The sequence below is a fragment of the Apodemus sylvaticus genome, chromosome 4 (assembly GCF_947179515.1).
Source record: "Apodemus sylvaticus chromosome 4, mApoSyl1.1, whole genome shotgun sequence".
Classification (NCBI taxonomy): domain Eukaryota; kingdom Metazoa; phylum Chordata; class Mammalia; order Rodentia; family Muridae; genus Apodemus; species Apodemus sylvaticus.
The window spans coordinates 133,793,044-133,815,866 of record NC_067475.1 but is presented as its reverse complement, the minus strand read 5'-3'; the positions used below and the strand labels follow the sequence as shown (position 1 = coordinate 133,815,866).

General features: G+C 40.6%; 1 protein-coding gene across 1 annotated transcript in view; it reads right to left on the bottom strand.

Moving 5' to 3' along the window:
* The window catches only part of LOC127683715 (ankyrin repeat domain-containing protein 26-like), a 43,300-nt gene extending 20,939 nt beyond the window's left edge, over positions 1 to 22,361 (bottom strand). Inside the window, exons 1-7 of the mRNA XM_052180973.1 lie at positions 22,241 to 22,361; positions 19,013 to 19,205; positions 12,635 to 12,818; positions 10,280 to 10,417; positions 5,335 to 5,405; positions 4,856 to 4,949; positions 601 to 891 (exon numbers count right to left, since the gene is read on the bottom strand). Of these exons, the coding sequence (XP_052036933.1) occupies positions 601 to 891; positions 4,856 to 4,949; positions 5,335 to 5,405; positions 10,280 to 10,417; positions 12,635 to 12,818; positions 19,013 to 19,205; positions 22,241 to 22,361 (1,092 nt within the window). The remainder of the gene's footprint in view (positions 1 to 600; positions 892 to 4,855; positions 4,950 to 5,334; positions 5,406 to 10,279; positions 10,418 to 12,634; positions 12,819 to 19,012; positions 19,206 to 22,240) is intronic.
* Positions 22,362 to 22,823: the final 462 nt, after the last annotated feature.

The window sequence follows — 22,823 nt, the reverse complement described above, 5'->3', positions numbered from 1 at the left end:
GACCCATTTCCAGGGAATACATGCATCACCTTCCTTCCAAATTGTCTAACAAAACACTTTTATTCTTAGAGAGTTTCCTAGAATGCATTTTGATCACATCCATCCCCTCTGCTCCCTTCAACTCCTCCTATACACAATTTCCTGTTGTCGTTTTTTAAAAAAACGTCATGTACCAATTCATGCTGTCATATTCGCAGGTGTGGGGTCATCCACTGAGCATGGTTGGCTCTCTAGGGGCCACACCCATTAAAAATATGCTCTCCCCTCCCGAGAAGCCATCAACTGTCCATAGCTCCTTCGTTAGGAGGAGGGGCCTGAACCCCCTCCCACACCATGTTAAAATGTTGACTGGTTTGATCTTGTCCAGGTCTTCTGAGGGCTATCACATCTGCTGTGAATTTATGAATACTGTGGTTTTGCCCTGTCCAGAAGATTCTGTTTCATTCTGGTCCTCCTGAACCTCTCTCTGGCCTTTCTCACAATTTCTTTAAAAATTTATAAAGCAGCTTGTGACGTGAGGAGTAGGAGAATACATAAAATGTGCACACACAAAATATTATTTGCAGTGAAAAGAGTGAAGACATATTGCATATAATTTACCTGCAAGAAAAGGTTGACTTGCTTTAACTTTTCCACCAATTCCTGCTTTGTTTTCTCTTCGATTTCCCATTTATACTGTTCTATTTGGCCACACTCTATCATATTGTTTTCCATGTGACTTCTGAGGCTAACTACTTCTTGTTCTAACTTCTTTTTATGCTTCTTTAGTTTTTCACACTTCCTTTGTATTGTTTTCATAGACAGTAACTCCCGCCGAAGCAGCTGATTTTTTTCATAGAGATGCAAACATTTGGAAGATGCAGTTTCCAGTTTTGCAGAAAGATCATCACTCTGTAGACATAAAATAATATACCTTGGTGCTGAGGAAAGTGAGTTGACAATAGTCTAATAGAATACAAGCAACAAAATGACACAATTTTAGTTGCAACAAAGTATCATGCCTACTTGATTCTTGCAATGCTGTTACTAATTACTCAGAAAGTCAACAAGGAAAAATTCACAAAGAGTCACAGGACATAATCTTTATACTCATTGCCTTTGTTACATAACTGTTATTTTTCTATTGCTTTGTTTTAAAATGAAGTCAGCCCTTAGAAGAATGCGTCTTATGGTATCTGTCTTCATATGGCATTATATAGGTCCTACAAATAATTGGCTCACAGAAAAGAGACAATAAGACATCATGATGATGATGATGATGATAGTTAATTAATCTTATAACAAAAGATTTTAATGTCAATAATCCTTTTCCTGAACTACAAAAGTTTGATAATATTTGAATTGAATTCTAAGATGTAATGATTCTCAGAAAAGCTGTTATCTCCCATGAGAGATATGATCCATATTTATTTGTGAATGACTTAAATTCAGTAGCATGATATAATAATTGTGAGGCAGCTCAAGCCACACAATGAATCCTAATGTGGGCCACCCTGCCAGAGAGCTTAGTCAGATTCTATTGCCAAACGTGGATGAACAACTTTTAGATTACTTTAGTGCCTAGTTTTAAGTCCCTTAAATTGATGCTAAGTGAGCTGGCCATAATAAGCCTCCTTTTAAACATAGATTATAAGAAATGTTGGCTTTGAGAAATTGAACTTTGAGGTTATTTATGAATCAAAGTGACACAGATATGTGAGGTGAGATGATGTTACTGATGGGGGTGAGATGATGTTACTGATGGGGGTGAGATGATGTTACTGAGTGGGGGGTGAGATGATGTTACTGATGGGGGTGAGATGATGTTACTGAGTGGGGGTGAGATGATGTTACTGAGTGGGGGTGAGATGATGTTACTGATGGGGGTGAGATGATGTTACTTACTGATGGGGGTGAGATGATGTTACTGATGGGGGTGAGATGATGTTACTGATGAGGGTGAGATGATGTTACTGATGGGGGTGAGATGATGTTACTGATGGGGGTGAGATGATGTTACTGATGGGGGTGAGATGATGTTACTGATGGGGGTGAGATGATGTTACTGATGGGGGTGAGATGATGTTACTGATGGGGGTGAGATGATGTTACTGATGGGGGTGAGATGATGTTACTGAGTGGGGGTGAGATGATGTTACTGAGTGGGGGTGAGATGATGTTACTGATGGGGGTGAGATGATGTTACTGAATGGGAATTGTTGTCATATAAGGAAACAAAACAACTTGAACATGTAGGACACCTTAGACCTTTGGAACATGTAGGAGTTCAAAGTGGCTAATGATTTTAGATAACATTCCTAATTTTTGAGAATATGTAGAAAAATCCTCATTACTTTCAATAAATTTAATAGGCTTAGGGTACTATTACTGGACTTTCATTTGTCTGATCCATTAATACATTTCTTTATGACACCGATGTAAGGGGATGTCTTATGACTTATTCTCAGCCAACTCATAATCAATAAATTGTTAAATTATGTGTATTAAAAATTCAGTAAGAAAATTAGACTTTTCTAGCTGTAAGATAGACCAATCAACACGCTGGTTAGTGGGGTTTGTTCAAGGATAGAATGATGTTTCAAAGGTGCATTCATTCCCAGTGACTTATAGACCCCAGTGTAGGGGAATACCAGGCCAGGGGAGCAGAAGGGAGTTGATTTGGGAACAGGGTGAGGGGAGAGGGCTTATGGGAGAGGGGAAACAGGAGAAGGGAAATCATTTGAAATGTAAATAAAAACTGTATCTAATTAAAAAAAAAAAAGAGCTGCACTAGTCACGATAGTCAGCACAAAGAAGTCGCCTACATATTCTTTGTGCTGTGGGTGAGTGACTAAATATGTAGGTTGTACAAATCGGTTTTAAACTCTTAGAACATCTTTATTTAAAACTTAGTGCCCAGATCAGTAATTTTATAAAGTATCAAGAATTTTATGCAGCAAACTTCTATAAACAGGACTACTCGTACTACTCGTATTACTAATATAAGCAAATGTACTGATATGAACAGGAATATGTGTACCAATGAAAAGGTCCTACTAGCTAAAATCGCCGAGAGCTATGCAAGAGGAACAACGCACAGCTTTGGAATTTGTGGAGAACTGTGGATTGCTGTCAATTTGCAGGTGAGGGCGGGTGAAATATAAGACTAGAGAGTCTGTGATTGGGCAATGAAAAGGTAGGCGGGGCTAAGAGTTTCAGAGAGACAGGACGGGACACAGATGGACAAGGCCAGAGAAAGATGGAGGAAGAGGATGAACGGGACCCATGTGGCTTGAAATAGCCACAGGTAGCTATAAATCACAGACGAGCAATCGAGTAATATAGGGCAATTTGTGCAATCTAGGAGCGTAGTTTGTGTTTATGTAATCTAGGTGGGCAGCTTGTATCAATATCAATTGACTCTGAGTTCATTGTGTGGGCGTTTTTGTGGGTTGAGAATTTACTGATATAAACCTGGCCGATAATTTACAAGCTTCTGGAGTTTTGATTTTACTGGGCTACAGGAATTTGTGACAGCTAACCACAGGGGGCTGAGAAAACAGAGGTTCAGAGCAACCGAACCACGGGAATGGGTCGGGAAGTCCACCACAGCCCCAGATAGCCCAATAGCGAAGGTTTGTTAGTTAGTTAGTTTGTTTTTAATTATTACACGCAACAGAGAACAGCCCACTGGTTAGCATGACCCTGATGGGTGTGCCTTGGAGAGGCAGAGCCCTGAGGTCCTGACGACCTCCTACTGTTATGCACTGTCTCTCTGCTTGGAATATCGTCTGCATGGACATCATGTCCCTCATAATCTACGAGCTGTGTGAAAACTCTAAGGGGGTTTCCAGCCCTTCGATGGGCAGTGTCATCGGTACTTACAATAACAATGATCGATCTCTACAGTATTGCTGCTGGAACAGATTAATGATTCAATTACCATCCTTAGAGAGAACTTAGAGAAGTAGACTGTCGGTAAAGTTAAGTAAAGATGTTTTTGTTAGTAGCTTTGCTCTGGAGAATCTTGCGGGAAAGTGTATAATTTAAAACCGCAGTTTTGATAGTTGAGGCAGGGGCTCATTGAGGTCAGAGGTAAGAATAGCAGTCCTGCTATCGCTAGCTGATGCGCCTTTCTTGCTAAAGATGGATTGGTGATTAAAGGCGATGATTAATTTGTGGTACTTATTTTTGCTCTAGGCCTCCTGATTTTACTTAATAAAAAAAAAAAACGGTTGGTGAATAGGTGTGCACCCTGAGGATTTAAAGTAGAAATGGCTGATTATATATATGTTTAGATTTGTGATTCTTTTAAGACTTTTTGTAAGATTGCCTTTTGAGATAAATATTTAAATCATTTATCCTTTCTTTCTAACAGCAAACTGCAGCCTGCCTGTGAGGGAAACAAATCACGTGCTTAGACATGCATGTATGTGGGTCCTTGGTAATAATTTGGTTTTCACATATAATACATAAAATGCTTAATCTTGCAAAGGTATTGGGGAACATGCTGGTATTTTTTCTTTTTACTTATATTCATCGTAATCATTCACTGCAAGAAAAATAGAATATAACCACATTGTAACTGTTGTGCCGCTAGAAAGATTTTTCTGGGGACGATAAGCTGTGAAAATAAAAATAAAGTCGCAGGAGCCTCATTCATCTTGCACGTGTGTGTAAGTGTGTGCCCACATGTGTGTGTGTGTGCCCATGTATGTGTAAGTGTGTGCCTGCTCCACATTAGCCACTGGCCCTCCATCTCCTCATTGGACCTCTGAACTCACTGTTGGAGCTGGCCCCCAGCATGCAGCATTCCTAATATAAGAGAAGTAAAACTTTTTTTTTTGTTATTCAAAGAAATAAGAGAATAACTTACCAAAAATTCACTTGGTAGATTTTTCTTTAAATGTTCAATTTCCTCGGCTTGCTTTCTTGCTGTCGCTTTTAACTTGTGGTTTTCAAGTCTGAGTCTATAAAGTACATTTTAAAATAGTTACTCTCACACACAAATTTTATATTTTTGGTTGTGAGCCTAGACTTTAACGGCTGAGCCTTGAAAACATCACATAATTTATCAACACCAATCTTAAAGAATAATTATTTAAATTCTTAAAAAATAAAAGGTGAAATAATAAATGTATCATTTTCTAGCCTTTGTTTTATGAATAATAAAGCAAACTTATCAGATTTGCAAAAAATAATTATTATACCACTAAACTGTACCCCAAGCCTAAAGTGTGTATTTCAAGTACATTAAGAAGAAATCTCATAAATTGTCGTGACTGGTATAATTCTCATACCACACTATGTATTTGCTTTGTAAATACTCAAGACATTTGGCATGCGGTCTTGTACTTTTCTATGCAGTCGCACATCTTCGTAGCGCATTGGGCTGGCTGCAAGTGCTGCTCCAGTGCTTCTTGTAACTAAAACAAAGGAAAAAAATCCTTTACTAACAATCTAGTATAAATGTGCCCACTCTGGGTTTTGTGCTCAAATATCAATGGACACAGTAACCCTCCACCAGAGACTATGTATAGTTTTTGTTGTTGTTGCTACTGCAAAATTAGCTAAATTATTATAAACACATCCAAAAATGTTCCTCACAACAAAAGACAGAGATTTTATAATTCACTAAGCCTAAATAACACTGATAATCCTTCAAAAAGTTTGTCATTTTGAGATAGGGTTTTTCTGTGTAGACCTGGCTGTCCAGGAACCATCTCTGTAATAAACTTTCATTAGGACTGAAAAAAAAGTATTCTTTTCAATTTATATATTATCGTATCAGTTATTTTCTGTGTCACTGTTAAGAGAATACTCTACAGAAATAATGGATTGATTTGGGTCACTCATGTTTGAGGAATATATTGCATCATGGTGGGTAAGGAACATGGTGGTGGTGTGGCTGTGGGGGATGGGACCGAGGTAGCTGGCTCACATCCTGGCAGACCCTGTAGCTGAGGGAAATGCTAACACTTCATCTTTCCATACTGGGTCTTGGGCTAGATCTTGTGCAGGCCTTGAACTTGCAGTCACTGCCTCTGTGGGTTCATGCTTGCAGTGGCCCTGTCGTGTCTGGTAAATACTGCTTTGCTCTGGGTGCCAATTGTCTTGGCTCTTACAATCTTTCTGTCTCTTTTTTCTGCAATGAGTTCTAAACCTTTAGAGAGGGAGTGTGAGATAGATGTCCCATTTAGAGTTAAGAATGACACAATCTCTCACACGCTACATATTGACTGGTTGTAATCTCTGTATTATTGCCGTCATCTTCTGCAAGAAGAAACTCCACTTACAACCGTCTAAGGGTTCTTTAGCCTGAGCTACAAATTCTCCCATAATCTTTGAGCAAACTAGCTCCAAAGGCCCATGAACCACGTGACTGGGTTTCTTACAGTAATAGCTCTACATTTTGGTACCAATTTTCAGTTAGTTTCTCTCCTCTTTGCTATGATATAAAGCCTGCCAAGATATAAAACTCAGGAGAAAAGACATGCATTTTATTTCAGTTTTGTGGTGGGGAAAACATGACAGCTGGGGTTCAATATGTGGCAGCAAGAATCTGCCAAACAGCTTGCTGTGTGCCTGTAGATCGGGAAGCAGAGCCATGTGACCAATCCAGGCCAGCCCATGTGCCTCAAGACCTCCCTTCTGAAACCTGCTTTCCCCATGCAGGCCTCGCTTCTTCAAGGTTCCACAGTTCACCACAACAGACCAAGTACTACACACATGAGCTATTTTCCATTCAATCCATCATCACCCTAAAGACAACAAAAATTGATACAATGGAGGGAAACAAGGCAGCCCGCCCCTCCCCCCTCCCCGTGGGGAAAATTTAAATTTTTGCATTCCAAAGATTACCTCAAGTGTGATCTGACATATTCATATAAATGTCTGCTAGTTCAATGCCAGTAGTCATTCCCACTCTAAAGGCTGAGTATGAAGCCCAAACTCAACTGTTACTGGCTATGTGGTCCCAAATAAGTTATCCTTGCTATATCTAGTTTTTCTCCATAAACTGGAGTCAACAATACTACATCTTTTATTGGGTGATTGGTAAGGCTAAATTATAGTGCATATGCCAAGAACTTCATAGGTTCATGCCACCATTAGCATTATTACTATGCTTTATGTTTTATTAAAAACGAAGTGGCCTGCCAGTGGAAGAAATAATCTCTGTGAAGTGGACAGAACCATTCTTTCCTTCTGAGAGTGCAACAGATGGCGAGCTTCACGCCCACCATTAATTTCTTAATACCCCGTGAAGCAAGCCCTAATATCACTGACCAATGCTCCTTTGTCTGCTTATCATGATTTACAGCCCGTCTGGTCTCAGGGCTCCCTGGTGGTCAGTGGTTGACATAGCATAAAGCAAATGTTTCCTCTTGGATTAAGGAGTGCGCAGGGGGTGTGGGCATCAGAGGTGGCCTAGAGCCAATGCGCTGAAAATGCTGAACTGCAATGTGAAATCAAGATAATTCCTGATTTCACGGGAATCATTCATCCCCTGTCACTGCTCATGCGGGGATGCTTCAGCATGAACTCTGATGAGTACTGGAGATTGTGTGGAATGATGGCACATGAAAAGTACTGTCTCCAGAGCACGTTAGTTGGTAAATTACTGCACAGCTATAAATCCCAGCTCCAAGTGCAGAATGAAGAATGGCGCCAAGTCTCATTCTTGATGCATAGTGAGAGAAATGCAAGACAATTCTTCACTGTTACTGTGAGTGCTATTAATTTTATATTTGACTTCTTAACATATTTAGAATGAGAGCCTTATTATGTGGCTTAAGTAAATTACTGTTATGGTATGAAAAATGTTGTTTTATGCTTTTTCTTTCTTTTATTTTATTTATTAGCATATTTTCACTGTGTGTAGTGGTGAATTTCAAAAACACATTTTCCTCTCTGAGTATCATGCGCTTTGAGCATATTTAACCCCAGCCAGCATTGACCTTTTCTGTCTTTCTCTTTATCCTTTAGGATAGGCCACCCCTTCATTTCCCAAATGGTCTTCCTGTCTCTCTCATAGCATTCATATACCACAAGAACATGTTCTTTTATTTTTTAAAGATTTATTTATTATTATATCTAAGTACACTGTAGCTGTCTTCAGACAACGCAGAAGAGGGCATCAGATCTCATTAAGGATGGTTGTGAGCCACCATGTGATTGCTGGGGTTTGAACTCAGGACCTCTGGAAGAGCAGTCAAGTGCTCTTAACCACTGAGCCATCTCTCCAGCCCCCAAGAACATGTTCTTTATGGCATAATAAAATTCTATGGCACATACACGCCATTTTTTCTTCATCCACTGATGGACATATGAGTCCTTAAGTTGACTGTTGTGAACAATGCCACAATAAATACAGCTGTGTGAAGAGTTAATGCTATCCTAACAACTGTCAAGCACACATAAATAACATTTATTTAACAACATGAGACATATAGCCTTGTAAAGTGGCTTGTGTCTAGAATTCAAGCATCTGGGAGGATGAGGCAGGGGACTCATCATGAGTTCCAGGCTTACTTGGTCTTCTATATATAGAGTTCCAGAACTATCATGGCTGCAGCATTAGACCCTGCACTCGCAAGCAAGCAAGCAAGCAAGCAAGCAAGCAAGCAAACCAACAAGCAGAGTAAGTCAGCAAGAGCAAAAGAAGAGAAATGGGGAGATATACATATTATACCAGTACTTCATAAATGAGAGTTTGTGGAGGTATCCTCAGTAACAGACAGTGTGGTGGTGTGAGTAAAAATGCTTCATATATTTAAATGTCTGTTCCTCAGTTGGTAGAACTATTTGGAAAGGATTAGGAAAGATACTATTCCCAGTCTTAGTCTTAGTGTCTCTCTGTCTCTTTCTCTTTGTCTCTTTGTCTTCTCTCTCTCTCTCTCTCTCTCTCTCTCTCTCTCTCTCTCTCTCTCTCTCTCTCTCTCTCTCTCTCCCTCTCTTTCCCACCCCCTCTCCTTTCTTCCTTTCTGCTTATGGATAGGAATATACACTATCAGCTGCTACTTCAGTGTCATGTCTGCTGTCTGCTGTCTGCTGTTTGTCTTCTGTCTGCTGTCTGCTGTCTGCTGTTTGTCTTCTGTCTGCTGTCTGCTGTCTGCTGTCTGCTGTCTGCTGTCTGCTCTCTGCTGTCTGCTGTCTGCTGCCAGGCTCCCCACCAGGATGGTCATGGACCCACCCTCTGAAACAGTAACCCTAGTAAAGTCTTTCTTCTATAAGTTACCTTGGTCACAGTGCCTCTTCACAGCAAAAGAGATGTTAACTACAACAGCCAGCAGGCAGAACCTTGACATTTATCAACTGCTGACTGGACAAGTGTCACAGATGCAGAATAAACAGAAGTGAAGAAGTACTCCCACTTGATAATATGTCACATTATGTTAAGAGAAATAAGCCACAAACGGACTAATTTCATGGGACTCTATTTCTAGAACAGAGATTAAAGAGATAAGGAACCCCTTTTCTCTTATGCTAGAAACCCACTAATCTGTTCCGTGTCTCTCTATCTTGAAAAAAAATGGAATAAATATATCCACTTCTGAGGTTAGGGTTATGCCTCACCGAGAGAGTAACTGTGTAGCGTGTGTGAAGACCTGGGCTCCAGCCACAGCACTATAGAAATCATGGAACAGAAACAGAGCCTTTGTTCTGGGTGAGCTTGGTAGGAAAACAGTTAGATGTCTACATTAGAGCCCATCCTTGTAAAAAGCTCTTTGTAGTGACAAAGAATTGTAGCAAACTGTTATTCTTCTGGAACTGAAGGAAATGATGTCAAAAATATGATCTCTGTTACCTGTATTTTTTTCCCTTTGTCTAATGTTGAAACAAATAACCAAATGTCACCATTAGCAGATTGAGAAAGCGGAAGTCATGACCCAAAGCAGATGGTACATTGTTACTACCAAGGCTCTTGTGACAACAGAAAGATGCATTCTTATGGGAAATAACTAAACCCTTCAGAGGAGGAGGAGGCCAGTGTCAAAGGCATTGTTCTACGCTGTCTAAAGCGGGACTTGCATGATGTTTGGATGAGTTCACTGTGAATGTCATCACTATGCTGTAGACAAATGGACTTGAATTAACATTACTTTATCTAACTTGCTAAAAAAAGAAAAAAAAGGGAGCTATTCCCACATTAAAGTATGTGTATTACGAATATCCACATAGGATACCGAAAAGTGCTCTGCAGTTTTCATGAGCCCTTTGTTTTTAAAAACCACACACACACACACACACACACACACATATACATATACAAAGACTTAAAAGCAACTAAAGAAAATACCTGAGAACTAAGTTTTTCTTGGGTGATTTTTAGCTCCTTTTGTTTGTGAAGGTGATTTGCCAGAATCTCATCCTGTAAGATTCTGGTGTTCTGTTCTTGCAAAAGTTGCCTCTCGATGCAGTTTCTTTCCTCTAAAACCTAGAGACACATTCGGAGACATTTTTATTCTTATACCTCATGGTAGGATAAGTGGGGAGAAAAGGCGTCTAAAGCCATATTAACAGAAAAATCAGGAAAAAGTGTTCAGAGAGCCTATAAAATCCCCAAGAACCTGGCTTCCACATGAATTTCTCAAAATTTAATCGCCTAAATGATAGCTACCCCTTTCAATCACAGGACTAAAAGCTTGGTGCTAGGAACATAGCTTGGTGTGTAGAGGTTCACATGAGGTCCCCAACACACGATAAAACCTGGAATTGAGAAACATTCCTGTGAGTCAAGAACTCAGGAGGCAGAGGCGGGAAGAATAGGAGTTCAAGGTCATTTCAGGATTCACATTGAGTTTAAGAATGCCAGCCTCAGCCGGGCGTGGTGACGCACACCTGTAATCCCAGCACTTGGGAGGCAGAGGCAGGCGGTTTTCTGTGTTCAAGGCCAGCCTGGTCTACAGAGTGAGTTCCAGGACAGCCAGAGCTATACAGAGAAACCCTCTCTCAAAAAAACCAAAAACCAAAAACAAACAAACAAACAAACAAACAAACAAAAAATAGCCAGCCTTGGGTAAGACAGTAATGGAGGAAGAGAGGTAGAAGGTGTGCTCCGGATGGACCAATGGAGGGCTTCGGGGTTCAATGTATATGATAGATAAGCAGCATTGTTGTACCATCCTTACTACACTCTGGAACTTTGTTCAATGATCGCTGTTACATGAGACTTTTCTTGGGACAGCCATACTACTCCGTGCAATGGTGTTGTGGGCTCTAACATTCTCCGCGTCAGTACTGCGATCCCTCTGCTCCCACAGGTGGATCTCACAATGCACTTTCACCCAGAACTCCATTGAACCCCTGAGCCAGTTCCAGGAGCCCTCCTGCCTCACAGGGGTTCCTTTTGTCTTGGACCAACACCTCCCCGATGCCACCTCCCAGACCCTGCCCTCTGCAGCACGAGGCAGCTAGAGTTGCCATTGCCCTGCCTGCCTGAAGGAGAGGTAAAGGGACAGAAGTAGACAAGGACAACAAAATTCTGCTCCCCAGGATGGAAGCCTCTTGTTCTAAGAAGACTCAGCAGGGACAAACCTCAGCAGGTAAGGCACGGGGAGAGGGTGTCTAGGTAGGGCCACTCGGGAAAACCGGAGGAATTAGAGGTTTTATAGTCTGTTTCGCAGACTCTCAGCCTCAGGGTCCCTCCCATCCCAAGGGTTCCTTTTGCTATTTTGCTTACTCTATTGCCTTTTGGCTTTTGTCGTTTATCTAGATGCTCAACCTTTAGTTAAAGCCTGGAAACGAGCTTGCCAGTTTCTTAGATGACTGCAAGGACTCGAGGCTAGATTTTCAAACCCTAAATAACATAGTTAGTCATATACCACATAAGAACGCACAGTGCTCCTGCATTGAGACTGGAGTGAGCTAGCTACTCTGTGGTTGTGAGGACAGGAGCCCTCTGGTGCGTCACCAGCTAGTCATGTGCCATGTGGAAGCCCTTCCCTACATTAATGAAGAGCTCTTTGGTAAAGCCAAGAGAACCTGCATAGGGGATGTGGACTTCTCATTAACTGGGTCCATAATGTACTCGAAAACTGTAGAGCCTACCTCAGGCTCCATTGAATTCTCTCCACAAAACCCATGAAAGACAAGGGAAATACAAATGATCAGGGTAACACAAGGGTTTTCTCTTTTGGAGCCTGTCCTACCCTTGTAAATTCATTCTCAGTTTTCCTTAATGAATTTGCATATTCCTTGTCTTCTCGTCCCTATTTCCTCATTCCTGTGGACATGAAACAGCAAACTTGGAGCCCACTGGCTCAGGGTGGCTTTGGACACAGCTGAGTTTGCACGACCTAAGCCTCCATGGTAAGCCTAAAGATGGAACCAAGAACCCATCCCATTCACAGTATCCAGAAGAATATGGTCACATTGCCCAGGAGATGAGTTAGATGCGCCACGCTTGTGTGAGTACACGCTTTTGATGACTGCAGGATCAGTATGCTAAGCATATATCTCAGGCCACACCCCCATATAAAAGTGCCATATGATTATATATTTATATTCAATATATATTCAAAGGGATAAATAATATCAGTGAAGTAAAAGCAAAATATAATTTTAAACACATTTGATCTTACTTGACTGTGCTTATCATGACTACAGACTGACACACACTGGCAACCTCACAAAACTTACACAGTGCACTTACTTTATTAAGATTATTTCTCACAGTCTTTAGTTCCACTTCCAGCTCCCTGACACAAATTTCAAGTTTTTGCTTCACTTGAACTTCTTTATTATACTGCTCTTCCTTTTCTCTCAGCTGCTCCTTCATTTTGTCAGAAACCCAGACTGCATTTTTTCTCTTCTCCTCTTCTTGTTTTAAAGTAAACCTACAGGTTAAAATGCTTATGTTAGGAATGCTTTTTGTCAGAAAATGTTTCTTTTGCCTGGCTCATCACACATTGGTTTATTATTCTAAAGGTTCTAGGGTGCCCCGGACCGTCCTCTGAAGCATTCTTACTTCCTGTTGCCCCTGCTGACGCCTCCCCTCCATCTTCAGACACACACAAACTGGGTACAAGTTTTCAGTTCGTCATCACCCCAAGACTCGTCAGGGAGAATGTCAAGTGAGACACCAGCAAAGGCAGACACCTCTGTCATCTGGATCCACACACTCGCAACCTTACAAAATGTAAAGAAACCAGAGCGGAACCTAAATCAAGGGTTCTGTTTCTCATAGCACACTTTGAAAGGAAGGAATGCTTTGTGCCTCTTGTCATTCTTTTCGCAATGGGCAACCAAGTGCATATTACTTGTTTGAACAGCTTTATGTAGGTCATACATGGGACAGGCTCTCTGGGTCCAGCCAGTTGTCACTGGACTCCCCAGCAAACTTTCCACCCAATGTAAACCACTGTGTTTTGCTTCACACAGAAGCAAATGCCTTTTGCATATGTGTTACATTGATAAACTGTCATGTGTGTTAAAGTTCAGCGAGAAGCTGGCTCTGGAGATGAATCTGGGCGTCCCACTTCAGACACAAGCATCATTGTCTCGTTCTGTTCTCATAAATCCCTCTCCTGGGTCAGGTTGGCTCCTGAGCAGCCTGAGGCTATAAAGGACTAACATAGCAATTCTACATGCCAAACTCTCACGTCCTTAGACCAATTTAGAAGTAAACCATTCCTAACAGACATCACTGTTATTTAGCCACAAAGGATGTCTAAAGTAGAAACTAGCTACTTTCTCTTATAAATAGTAGAAATTCATTATGGAATGGTCTGTGTTGTCACAGCAAAAAAAAGTAACTGATGCACATGAATACAAGTATATATAGTAAGTGACAACATTCATTTCATTACTAATAAAAAAAACCCAACAAGACAGAGCAAGCAAAAAGAAACTATTGAAATCAACTCGCAGGTCCCTTTGCTGCTGCTATACCACCCCACTCTGTATCTCAAAACTTTCCACATCCTACTCCAGGGTCTAGCCTGGTGAGTATCACGCCCCCTATACTTGTTTTCCACAGCCTGCAGTATATAGTTCAGATCTCACAGACAGTGTGCTAGTCAAGTCTGATGGCCCATACCCGGTAATAATGACTTCTAGGTGTCCATAATGTCCCTAGACCCATGACCTGACCTATGACCTAGTCTTACTACTGCCCCTTATACTGTGTCAACATCTAGGCTTCCACTAAGAACCACCCTACCATCATCTACCCAGTGGACCCTTTGTACAGCCTTCACAACCTCATTCCATATCCAGACTACCAATGTCCTCTTCCGGGGTCCATTTTGGTGAATACCCATGTCTTCTTCATCTATACATTTTCTATACTCTACCAGTAACTTAGCCTTGGTCTCACAACAAGTGCATAAATCTAGTCTGGCCTTCACTGAAGAGGAGCTCTCATCTTGGTCCCATATCTTCCCTACCTGACTGCCATACAACAGGACTCTTCCAAGTCATTCCCAACCTTACCACTCAGATCTATCTACATCCACACTCCAAGCTTAGAACAAGAAGTACATCCTGTGTACCAGCCCAGCCCCCTCCACCCACCTGACTGCCACTTCAAGTCTCTAGACCCAACCTGCCCCAACATCTTCTCTCTCCCCAATACTGCTCCATCTATACAAAACTAACACACAGGAATTCTACATGCCGAACTCTCACCCCAGGAATACCAACAATATGAAAGATCAAGCTGATAGTGTCTCTCCAAAATCTATTAGTCCTATAGAAATGATTACCAATGAGAATTATCTAGGTGAACTTCAAGACCAGAAATTAAGAGAACAGCTATAAACCTCCTCAGAGAATTCAAACAGTTTGAAGAAAACATGAAGAAACAGCTTGAAGAAATAAGAAAGAGCTTAAGGAGAATAAATGCCCACATTCATTAAAAACTGTTACTAAAGCTCAAAGCACACACTGCACCTCATACAATAATAGTGTGAGACTTCAACACCCCACTCTCACCAGTGGACAGATCATGGATGGATCTAGAAAATATCCTGAGTGGGGTATAGCTCATGGATCACATGAAGCTCAAAAGGAAGGAAGACCAAAGAGTGGATGCTTCAGTCCTACTTAGAAGGGGGAACAAAATAATCAAGGAAAGTAGAATGTGGGAGGGACCTTGGAGGAAGGGGGTGGAAGAGGGGAAGACTCAGGTATGGGAAGAGATAGGAGAGACGTACAGATGGTCAGGAAATAGAACAGAGGGGTGTAGCAATGGGAGATGGGGAAGTTGGGGTAGCAACCAGAAAGTCCCAGATGCTAGGAAAGCAAAAGCCTCCCAGGACCCCCATGGGAATGACATTAGCTGAAATACCCCACAAAGGGGGAGGAGGAACCTGTCAAGACCATATCCAGAGGTTAGATATGGCCCCCCTCTGAGGGATGGGGCCACCCACCCATCTCCAAAATATTAACCCAGAACTGCTTCTGTCTAAAGGAAATACAGGGACAAAGTCTGGAGCAGAGACTGAAGGAAAGGCCATCCAGAGACTGCCATATCTGGGAATTCATCCCACATGTAGACACCAAACCCAGACAGTATTGCTGATGCCAATGCTAATAGGAGCCTGATACAGCTGTCTCCTGAGAGGCTCTGCCAGATCCTGACCAATACAGATGCAGATGCTCACAGCCAACCATCAGACTGAGCACAGGGACCCCACTGGAGGAGTTAGAGGAATAACTGAAGGAGATGTAGGGGCCTTATATGGCATCAATGGGAGGGGTGGCCCTTGGTCCTATGAAGGCTCGATGCCCCAGTGTAGAGAAATGCTAGAGTGGTGAGGTGGAATGGGTGGGTGTTTGGGGGAGCACCCTCATAGAAGCAGGGGGAACAGGGATGGAATAGGGGGTTTTCAGAGGGGAAACCAGGGAAGTGGATAACATTTGAAATGTAAATAAATTAAATATCCAATTAAAAATAAATTTTAAAAAAAGAAACGCCCTGTTCTACAATGGGACAACAGGAAAGATGTCCCGAAGGCAAAATCCCACTCTTTAGAGGTTCCATCTTGTGAAGATCCAAGTTCGTTTAAAGACAGAACACCTATGCAGAAGAGATTCCCTGATCCTGCAAAGCATCTGCCTAGGAAAGCATTCCCAGACAACACGCAGACGCTGTTGTCCAAGGGAGAAAAGCACTGCACCTCAAGCTGGGAAGCAGCATCCCTGTGTCCTAATTTTCCAGACGTGAAAGATAAAGAATTGAGGGCTTCATCAGTTCTAGAGAGCACTGAAGGCCATCTCAGTGGGAGCTTAAAAGAATTCTGATAGAAATGTAGACACAGCCATCCTGGCTCTTTTGGTTTCAGATTGGAATAAGGACTTGCCCAGACAGTGGGTCAGGAGCAATTAGTATGCTGTTTTGGCTTTTTTCTGCCTATGTTCTAAGCCTATGGAAAAGGAAACTTTTGCTTTTTGCCTGCTGGCTGTAGCCCTGCAAGCAAGTCCATTCTTTCACTGGCATTGGAACCTGCTTCTTCAGGATCCCAGCACATTCTGAAAGCTAGCCCAGACATCCAGCCTCATGGAACTAGCAACTACTGGATTCTTAGACTTTCCATTCACAGCCAACGTGGGGTTGACCATGCCCTTGGCAGATTCAAAGGCCCTGAAAGAGAGCTACTTTATAAACATGTGAGGAAGAAGTGTAGTTTCAGTGGAGACCCCAGGATAGTGGATATTCTAGAATCATGGGTTGAGCACCCACAACAGCTGTGGCCCAGGAGACTAGAGGTTGTCCTGGAGCTGGAGAGCTGGGACTACACATGCTAAGTGGAACCCAGCTAGCTACACGAGGAGCCCCAGACAGCAGGCAAGAAGCTTCAGGATTTGGTGTTTGCCATGCTGGATTTGGGCATTGGTGTGGTGTCATTGTTCACGGTTATATCTGGAATCTGCCATTTCAGACTGTTCTCTTCATGCCATATGTTTTGCATCTATAACTTGTTCTTTATTTCTCAGAGCTGACAAAAAGTCTTTGAACTTCCAGTCTTGGAACTGTTGATACCATCAGAGACTGGATGCTGGACTGAGTTCATTTTGTATTATAAGACTCCCATGACTATTATGTTGTCTTTTAAATAACAAATATCTACAAGGCAGGATAACCTGAGCAGGGAGTGTGAACTAAATAACTGTCCAGGTTGCCTTGATTGCTGAGGGCAGGCCCTCTCTGATTATAGATGGAAACTTCTGGTGACAACCTACATAAGAAAGGGGTTGGCAGAAGGAAGATATGAGGCTATTCTTGGTTGTCAATTTGACTATATCTGGAATTAGCTAAAACCCCAAAATGGAGGCCACACCTGTGGGCCACTTCTGTTTAAGATCTACTTCTAATTGGATCTTTGAGGCAGGAAGACAAATTGTTAATCCAGTTCTTTAATCCAGATCTAATCTGGGCCACACCTTCTGCTGGCAGCTATATAAGGACATGGAAGAAGAAAGATTTTGATCTTTGCCTGCTTGCTCTGGCCTTGCAAGGAAGACCATTCCTTCACTTTCAATAGAGCACATTTCTTTGTTTCCTAGCACTTGTTTGTTTTTGTGTATTGCGGGCTCCTGTGCTGTGGCATGTTGGTGTGTAGGCTCCCGTGTATGGAATTCAGAGGACCATATACATTGGTCAGTTCTCTTCTTCCCATGTGCACTCCAGTTCCAGGGATCGAACTCTCCGCTTACCCTGTCTGTCTGTCTGTCTGTCTGTCTGTCTGTCTGTCTTTTTCCTCTTGATTCAGCCTCACCTATAACAGATCCCAGGAATAAACTTTCCTACTATAGTGGAACATAAAACAATATTTGCCTCCCTTAGCACAAAATATGGTTCTTGTCCAACAGACAAACTAAGACCGGAAGCCCTCCTACAAGCAAAAAAAGGTAGGGGGTGGGGGATACATCTGACTGACTTATTAAAAAGTTGCTGATTGTGGAGAGCTAAAAGGTTGCAGACCCTGATTATCATAGTCTATTTTCTGCTTTCTTTTTTTGTTAAATTGAAGATTATCATGGAAAATTTTATATAGATATAATAATGATAGGCATAAAAGTATTCCTAAGTTGATTGAAAATGAAATTATAAACATTTTCTGATAAAGTTGAAGATTTACATGGAAAATATTTCTGATACAATTGAAGAAATATTTAGAAAAACATGGTAAACTTGATGGAAATTATACGGATAAAATGGTAGGCATAAAAATAATTCTAAGTTGATTGAAAGTGGAATTATAAATATTTTCAGGTAAAAATGAGGATTTACATGGAAAATATGCCTGATAAAATTCAAGAACTATATAGACAAGCGTATTAAAATGGACTATTTCATAGAAAATTATATAGATAAAATGGTAGATATAAAAAAACTTTCTAAATTGATTGAAGGTGGAATTAAAAACATTTTGTGAGAAAATCGGAGATTTACATGGAAAACATTTCTGATAAAATAGGAGAAATTTATAGAAAAATGTTAAAATTGAAGATTATCATGAAAAACAATGCAGATAAAATGATAGACATAAAAAATTACTAAATTAATTGAAAGAGGAATTACAAACATTTTCTGACAAAATTGAAGATTTACATGAAAAATATTTCTGTTGATCTGTCTTTTTGTTGGGGAATTGATGCCAATGATGTGACCACACTGGTATTTTGGGCCATGGCTCCAGAATAAATGATTATTCCCTTTGAGGTGATTGTTGATTTTTTGTGCCAATGCCAAAATTTCATATTCCACAGACTACAAATGTGGCCGTTGCTGATGCTTCTTCTTCTTCACCCCTTTCCCCTTCCACCTCCCCTCCTCCTCCATCCTAGCCCCAACTCTGCTTCCTTCTCTTCCCCTTCTTCTTCTTCAGTGTTTCCCCATGTGTCCCAGACTGCCTTTAGCCTTGAATTTTCCTCTGCCCTGCAAGGGCTGGGATTACTCACACTACTGTAGCCCCCTGGTGTAGTCCTGGGGATAAAACCCAGGCCCTCACATATGCTAGCCAAGGTCTCTACCACTAAGCTGTCCCTGTAACTGTCAGCCATTTTGGAAATGGAGACATCATACCTTACATTGCAGAGCTCTTGCTCTTGTTTGAGTTGTTCACGTTCTGTGTCTGCAAGCTTCTTACGGAGCCCACTGACTTCATTCTCCACCACTTGGAGTTTCCCTCGAAGTGCTTTGCAGTGACCAGTTTTCAGTTGTGTTAACCTTTTATATGAATGAATGGCATTCTGAATTTTTAATAGGCTACCAGAATCTGAATCAGGGAGAAAGCAATATGGGATTAAATATGAGAGTACTTGTTATATATGAATGACTGTGTGTCTTCCCATTCATCCATTCCAATACTGAACAGAAAGAAGGTAGATAAAGGAGCAGGAGGCCTCTAGGGAGGCATCCACATAGCACAATAAGTAACTATGCTTAACATTACTCAGTGTCTTAAAACAGCTAGTAGAGACAGTGTTCTCACAGGAAAGAAATGACAAACATTTGAGATTATAGAACTATAAAAACTATGTCTTAGTAATTATACATATAGTGCACATGTACTGAAATGCTATGCTGAGCCCCATAAATACAAGTAAAGATACTTTCCTGTGCATTAGCTAAAATAAAATGCTATTTCATATGCAAATCAAAACAACCCTGAGATTTCACCTTACACCAGTCAGAATGGCTAAGATTAAAAATTCAGGAGATAGCAGGTGTTGGCGAGGATGTGGAGAAAGAGGAACACTCCTCCACTGCTGGTGGGGTTGCAAATTGGTACAACCACTCTGGAAATCAGTCTGGCGGTTCCTCCGAAAACTGGGCACCTCACTTCCAGAAGATCCTGCTATACCACTCCTGGGCATATACCCAAAAGATTCCCCAGCATGTAATAAGGATACATGTTCCACTATGTTCATAGCAGCCCTATTTATAATTGCCAGAAGTTGGAAAGAACCCAGGTATCCCTCAACAGAAGAGTGGATGCAAAAAATGTGGTATATCTACACAATGGAGTACTATTCAGCCATTAGAAACAATGAATTCATGAAATTCTTAGGCAAATGGATGGAGCTGGAGAACATCATACTAAGTGAGTTAACCCAGTCTCAAAAGATGAATCATGGTATGCACTCACTAATAAGTGGATATTAACCTAGAAAACTGGAATACCCAAAACATAATCCACACATCAAATGAGGTACAAGAAGAACGGAGGAGTGGCCCCTTGTTCTGGAAAGACTCAGTGAAGCAGTATTGAACAAAATCAGAACAGGGAAGTGGGAAGGGTTGGGTGGGAAAACGGGGAGGGAAGGGGACTGATGGGACTTTCGGGGAGCGGGGGGTCCAGAAAAGGGGAAATCATTTGAAATGTAAATAAACATATCAATAAAAAATGCTATTTCATGAAGTGAATATTATTTTATCCAAATATCTGTAATACAAATAAAACTTCTGAAATATAGAAATAACCACTACATTTTATGTTATATTATATGTGTGTATGTGTGTGTACACATATCACATATCTAATGTATGACATGGGAATATTAATGAAATGAAAATATAAAATGTTATCCATGAAAGTAAATGCAAACTATTGCTTAGTAGTTTGATGATTTACTAAGATGTTAATGCTCAACAATCTAATAGTTAGAAGGACCACAAACTTTATTTTTAATTGTTGAGCTGATTTTAAAATTTGCATCTACATCAATGGCTAGGTATTGAAGGAGTATATTCAAAGGCTTATGTTTAATCTTTACCACTATACAAAAGCAAATACAAGTAAAACAAATCTACCAAAAAATCATATGAAAATACAAAAATCTAGACTATAAAAATTACCCTAAAAAAATAGCAAGAACAGGGTTTGATTTAAAATATAGCAGATATATGGTAATCAAAACAGTGTGACACTGATATAAAGAAAGCCAAATAAATCAGTCAAGAGCAACAGGATCTACAGGAACAAATTGAAGATTTAAAAAATAAGCTACTTTGGAAGGATACAGTGAGTGCACTGGAGAGAAAGGATAGATTTCACAATATGTGAATCAAAATGACTGCATGTCTGCAACCACAAGATGAACTTGGCCCATATATACACTGCACTTAAAAATAAACTCAAAATGGACCCAAAACTATAAGACTTCTATACAAAGACTGGCTAGATGAAGGTTTATTAGCTATTATCCTGAAAATAACTGAACTAAACCTAAATGTGGTTTTATCAAAATTTAAACCCTTGTTCTACCTGACTAAGGTTAAAGGATGTATTTTAATGTTAGAGTGCTTGTCTATCATGTGTGGGTCCCTGAGTTTATTCTCTAGAGCAAAAGAGAAGACAGTACTTAAGAAAGATAGTCTCAAGAGACAATAACAAATACACAGCTGATAAAGGGATGGTATCTGAAACACACATAACAAACTTAAAAAAAATCAAATAATCTTATTTTTACTTGGCAAAAGACTGGGGATAACAGTTTCCAAAGAAAACATACAAATGTAAATAAGCACATGGAGAAAAGTTGAGCATTATCATTGATTTATGTTACATGTATTACAATGTGTGGAAAATTAAAAACAGCTGGCAGTATCTATGCTTGGGAAGGGAGATAAAGGAACATGGTCCAAACATGAAAACAGTTTTGTGATCTCATAAATGATTATAAAGTGGGAATGGAAAGAGTGTTCTAAGTGGTAGATCTGTTACTGTCTTGATATGTTGACTAAATGTGTTAAACATATATGTCAAAACTTTTCAAATGGTACACATTGCACATGTGCAGGTCATGGTATTAAAAAAAATCAGCAAAACTACAGAAAACGAAGACCCCATTACAAGGGCAAACTTCCAGGCCAGAGGATGGATGTACAGACAGGAATGCAGAGCAATAGCTGGTCTTAAGCAAGGTGTTAACATGATTGTATCTTATTTGTTAACAATATGTGATTAGGGTTGTGAAAGTCAACCATGGTCTCAAGAGATGAGTGAGGTTAGCAGAGAAAACAATTCTAGGGCATTCCAAGATGTTCCAAACTTACAAGACAGAGACAAAGATAACCTGATCTAATCATAGGAAACACTGGAGAGAGAAACAGTGGCTTTAAGAAGACAGGGTGTGCCACCCACACCGGAGAAATTAGAGTAGGAATAATATTTCTGGCTTAACAGTGTATGATTCTCAAACGCACAGCATCTCTCCGACATGGCAGCACCAAGCCACGCCCAGTGTTCTGGGGTGCTGTGCTAAGCAGTGTGTGGTGCTGCTGCTGATCTACCCACAGGAGACCTACCTTTGCATTCCAGGCTAAGACGTTCAATTAGCTTCAGTAAAGCTTCATAATTAGGGCAGGGAGGCTTGCCACAGTCTGAGGCTACTTCCGACGACTGAGTTAAGTCACCACAATCTCCCATAGCAGGCAGGGTTTCTTTTTGTCCTTTAAAATAAGTCACACCAATTCAAAGTGTACTTTAATGTCTTTTACCACATGCTGTCTGTACAGAAGAGGCAAATGCCAATCATTTTATGTCATTAGAACTAAAGGGATATCTGAAAGAACTGATGTTTCATCAGAAGGAAACTACCCATGAGCCAATATTTCTCAGTTTCATTTTGAAAGTTAAGTGACTTGACATAACAGCAGATTCTCTATTTTTAACTTATCTTTTATAATGCACCTTTTAATATTACAGCACTAGTGTATATTAGTGGTAAGGGTTCATCATGACATTCCATACGTGCTTATATATTTTGATCCTATCCATCAATTATACACTTTTTAAAAATGATTTACTTATTCATATATTTTACACATACAAGTGTTCTCTCTTTATGCACACCAGAAGAAATTAGATCCCATTACAGGTAGTTGTGAG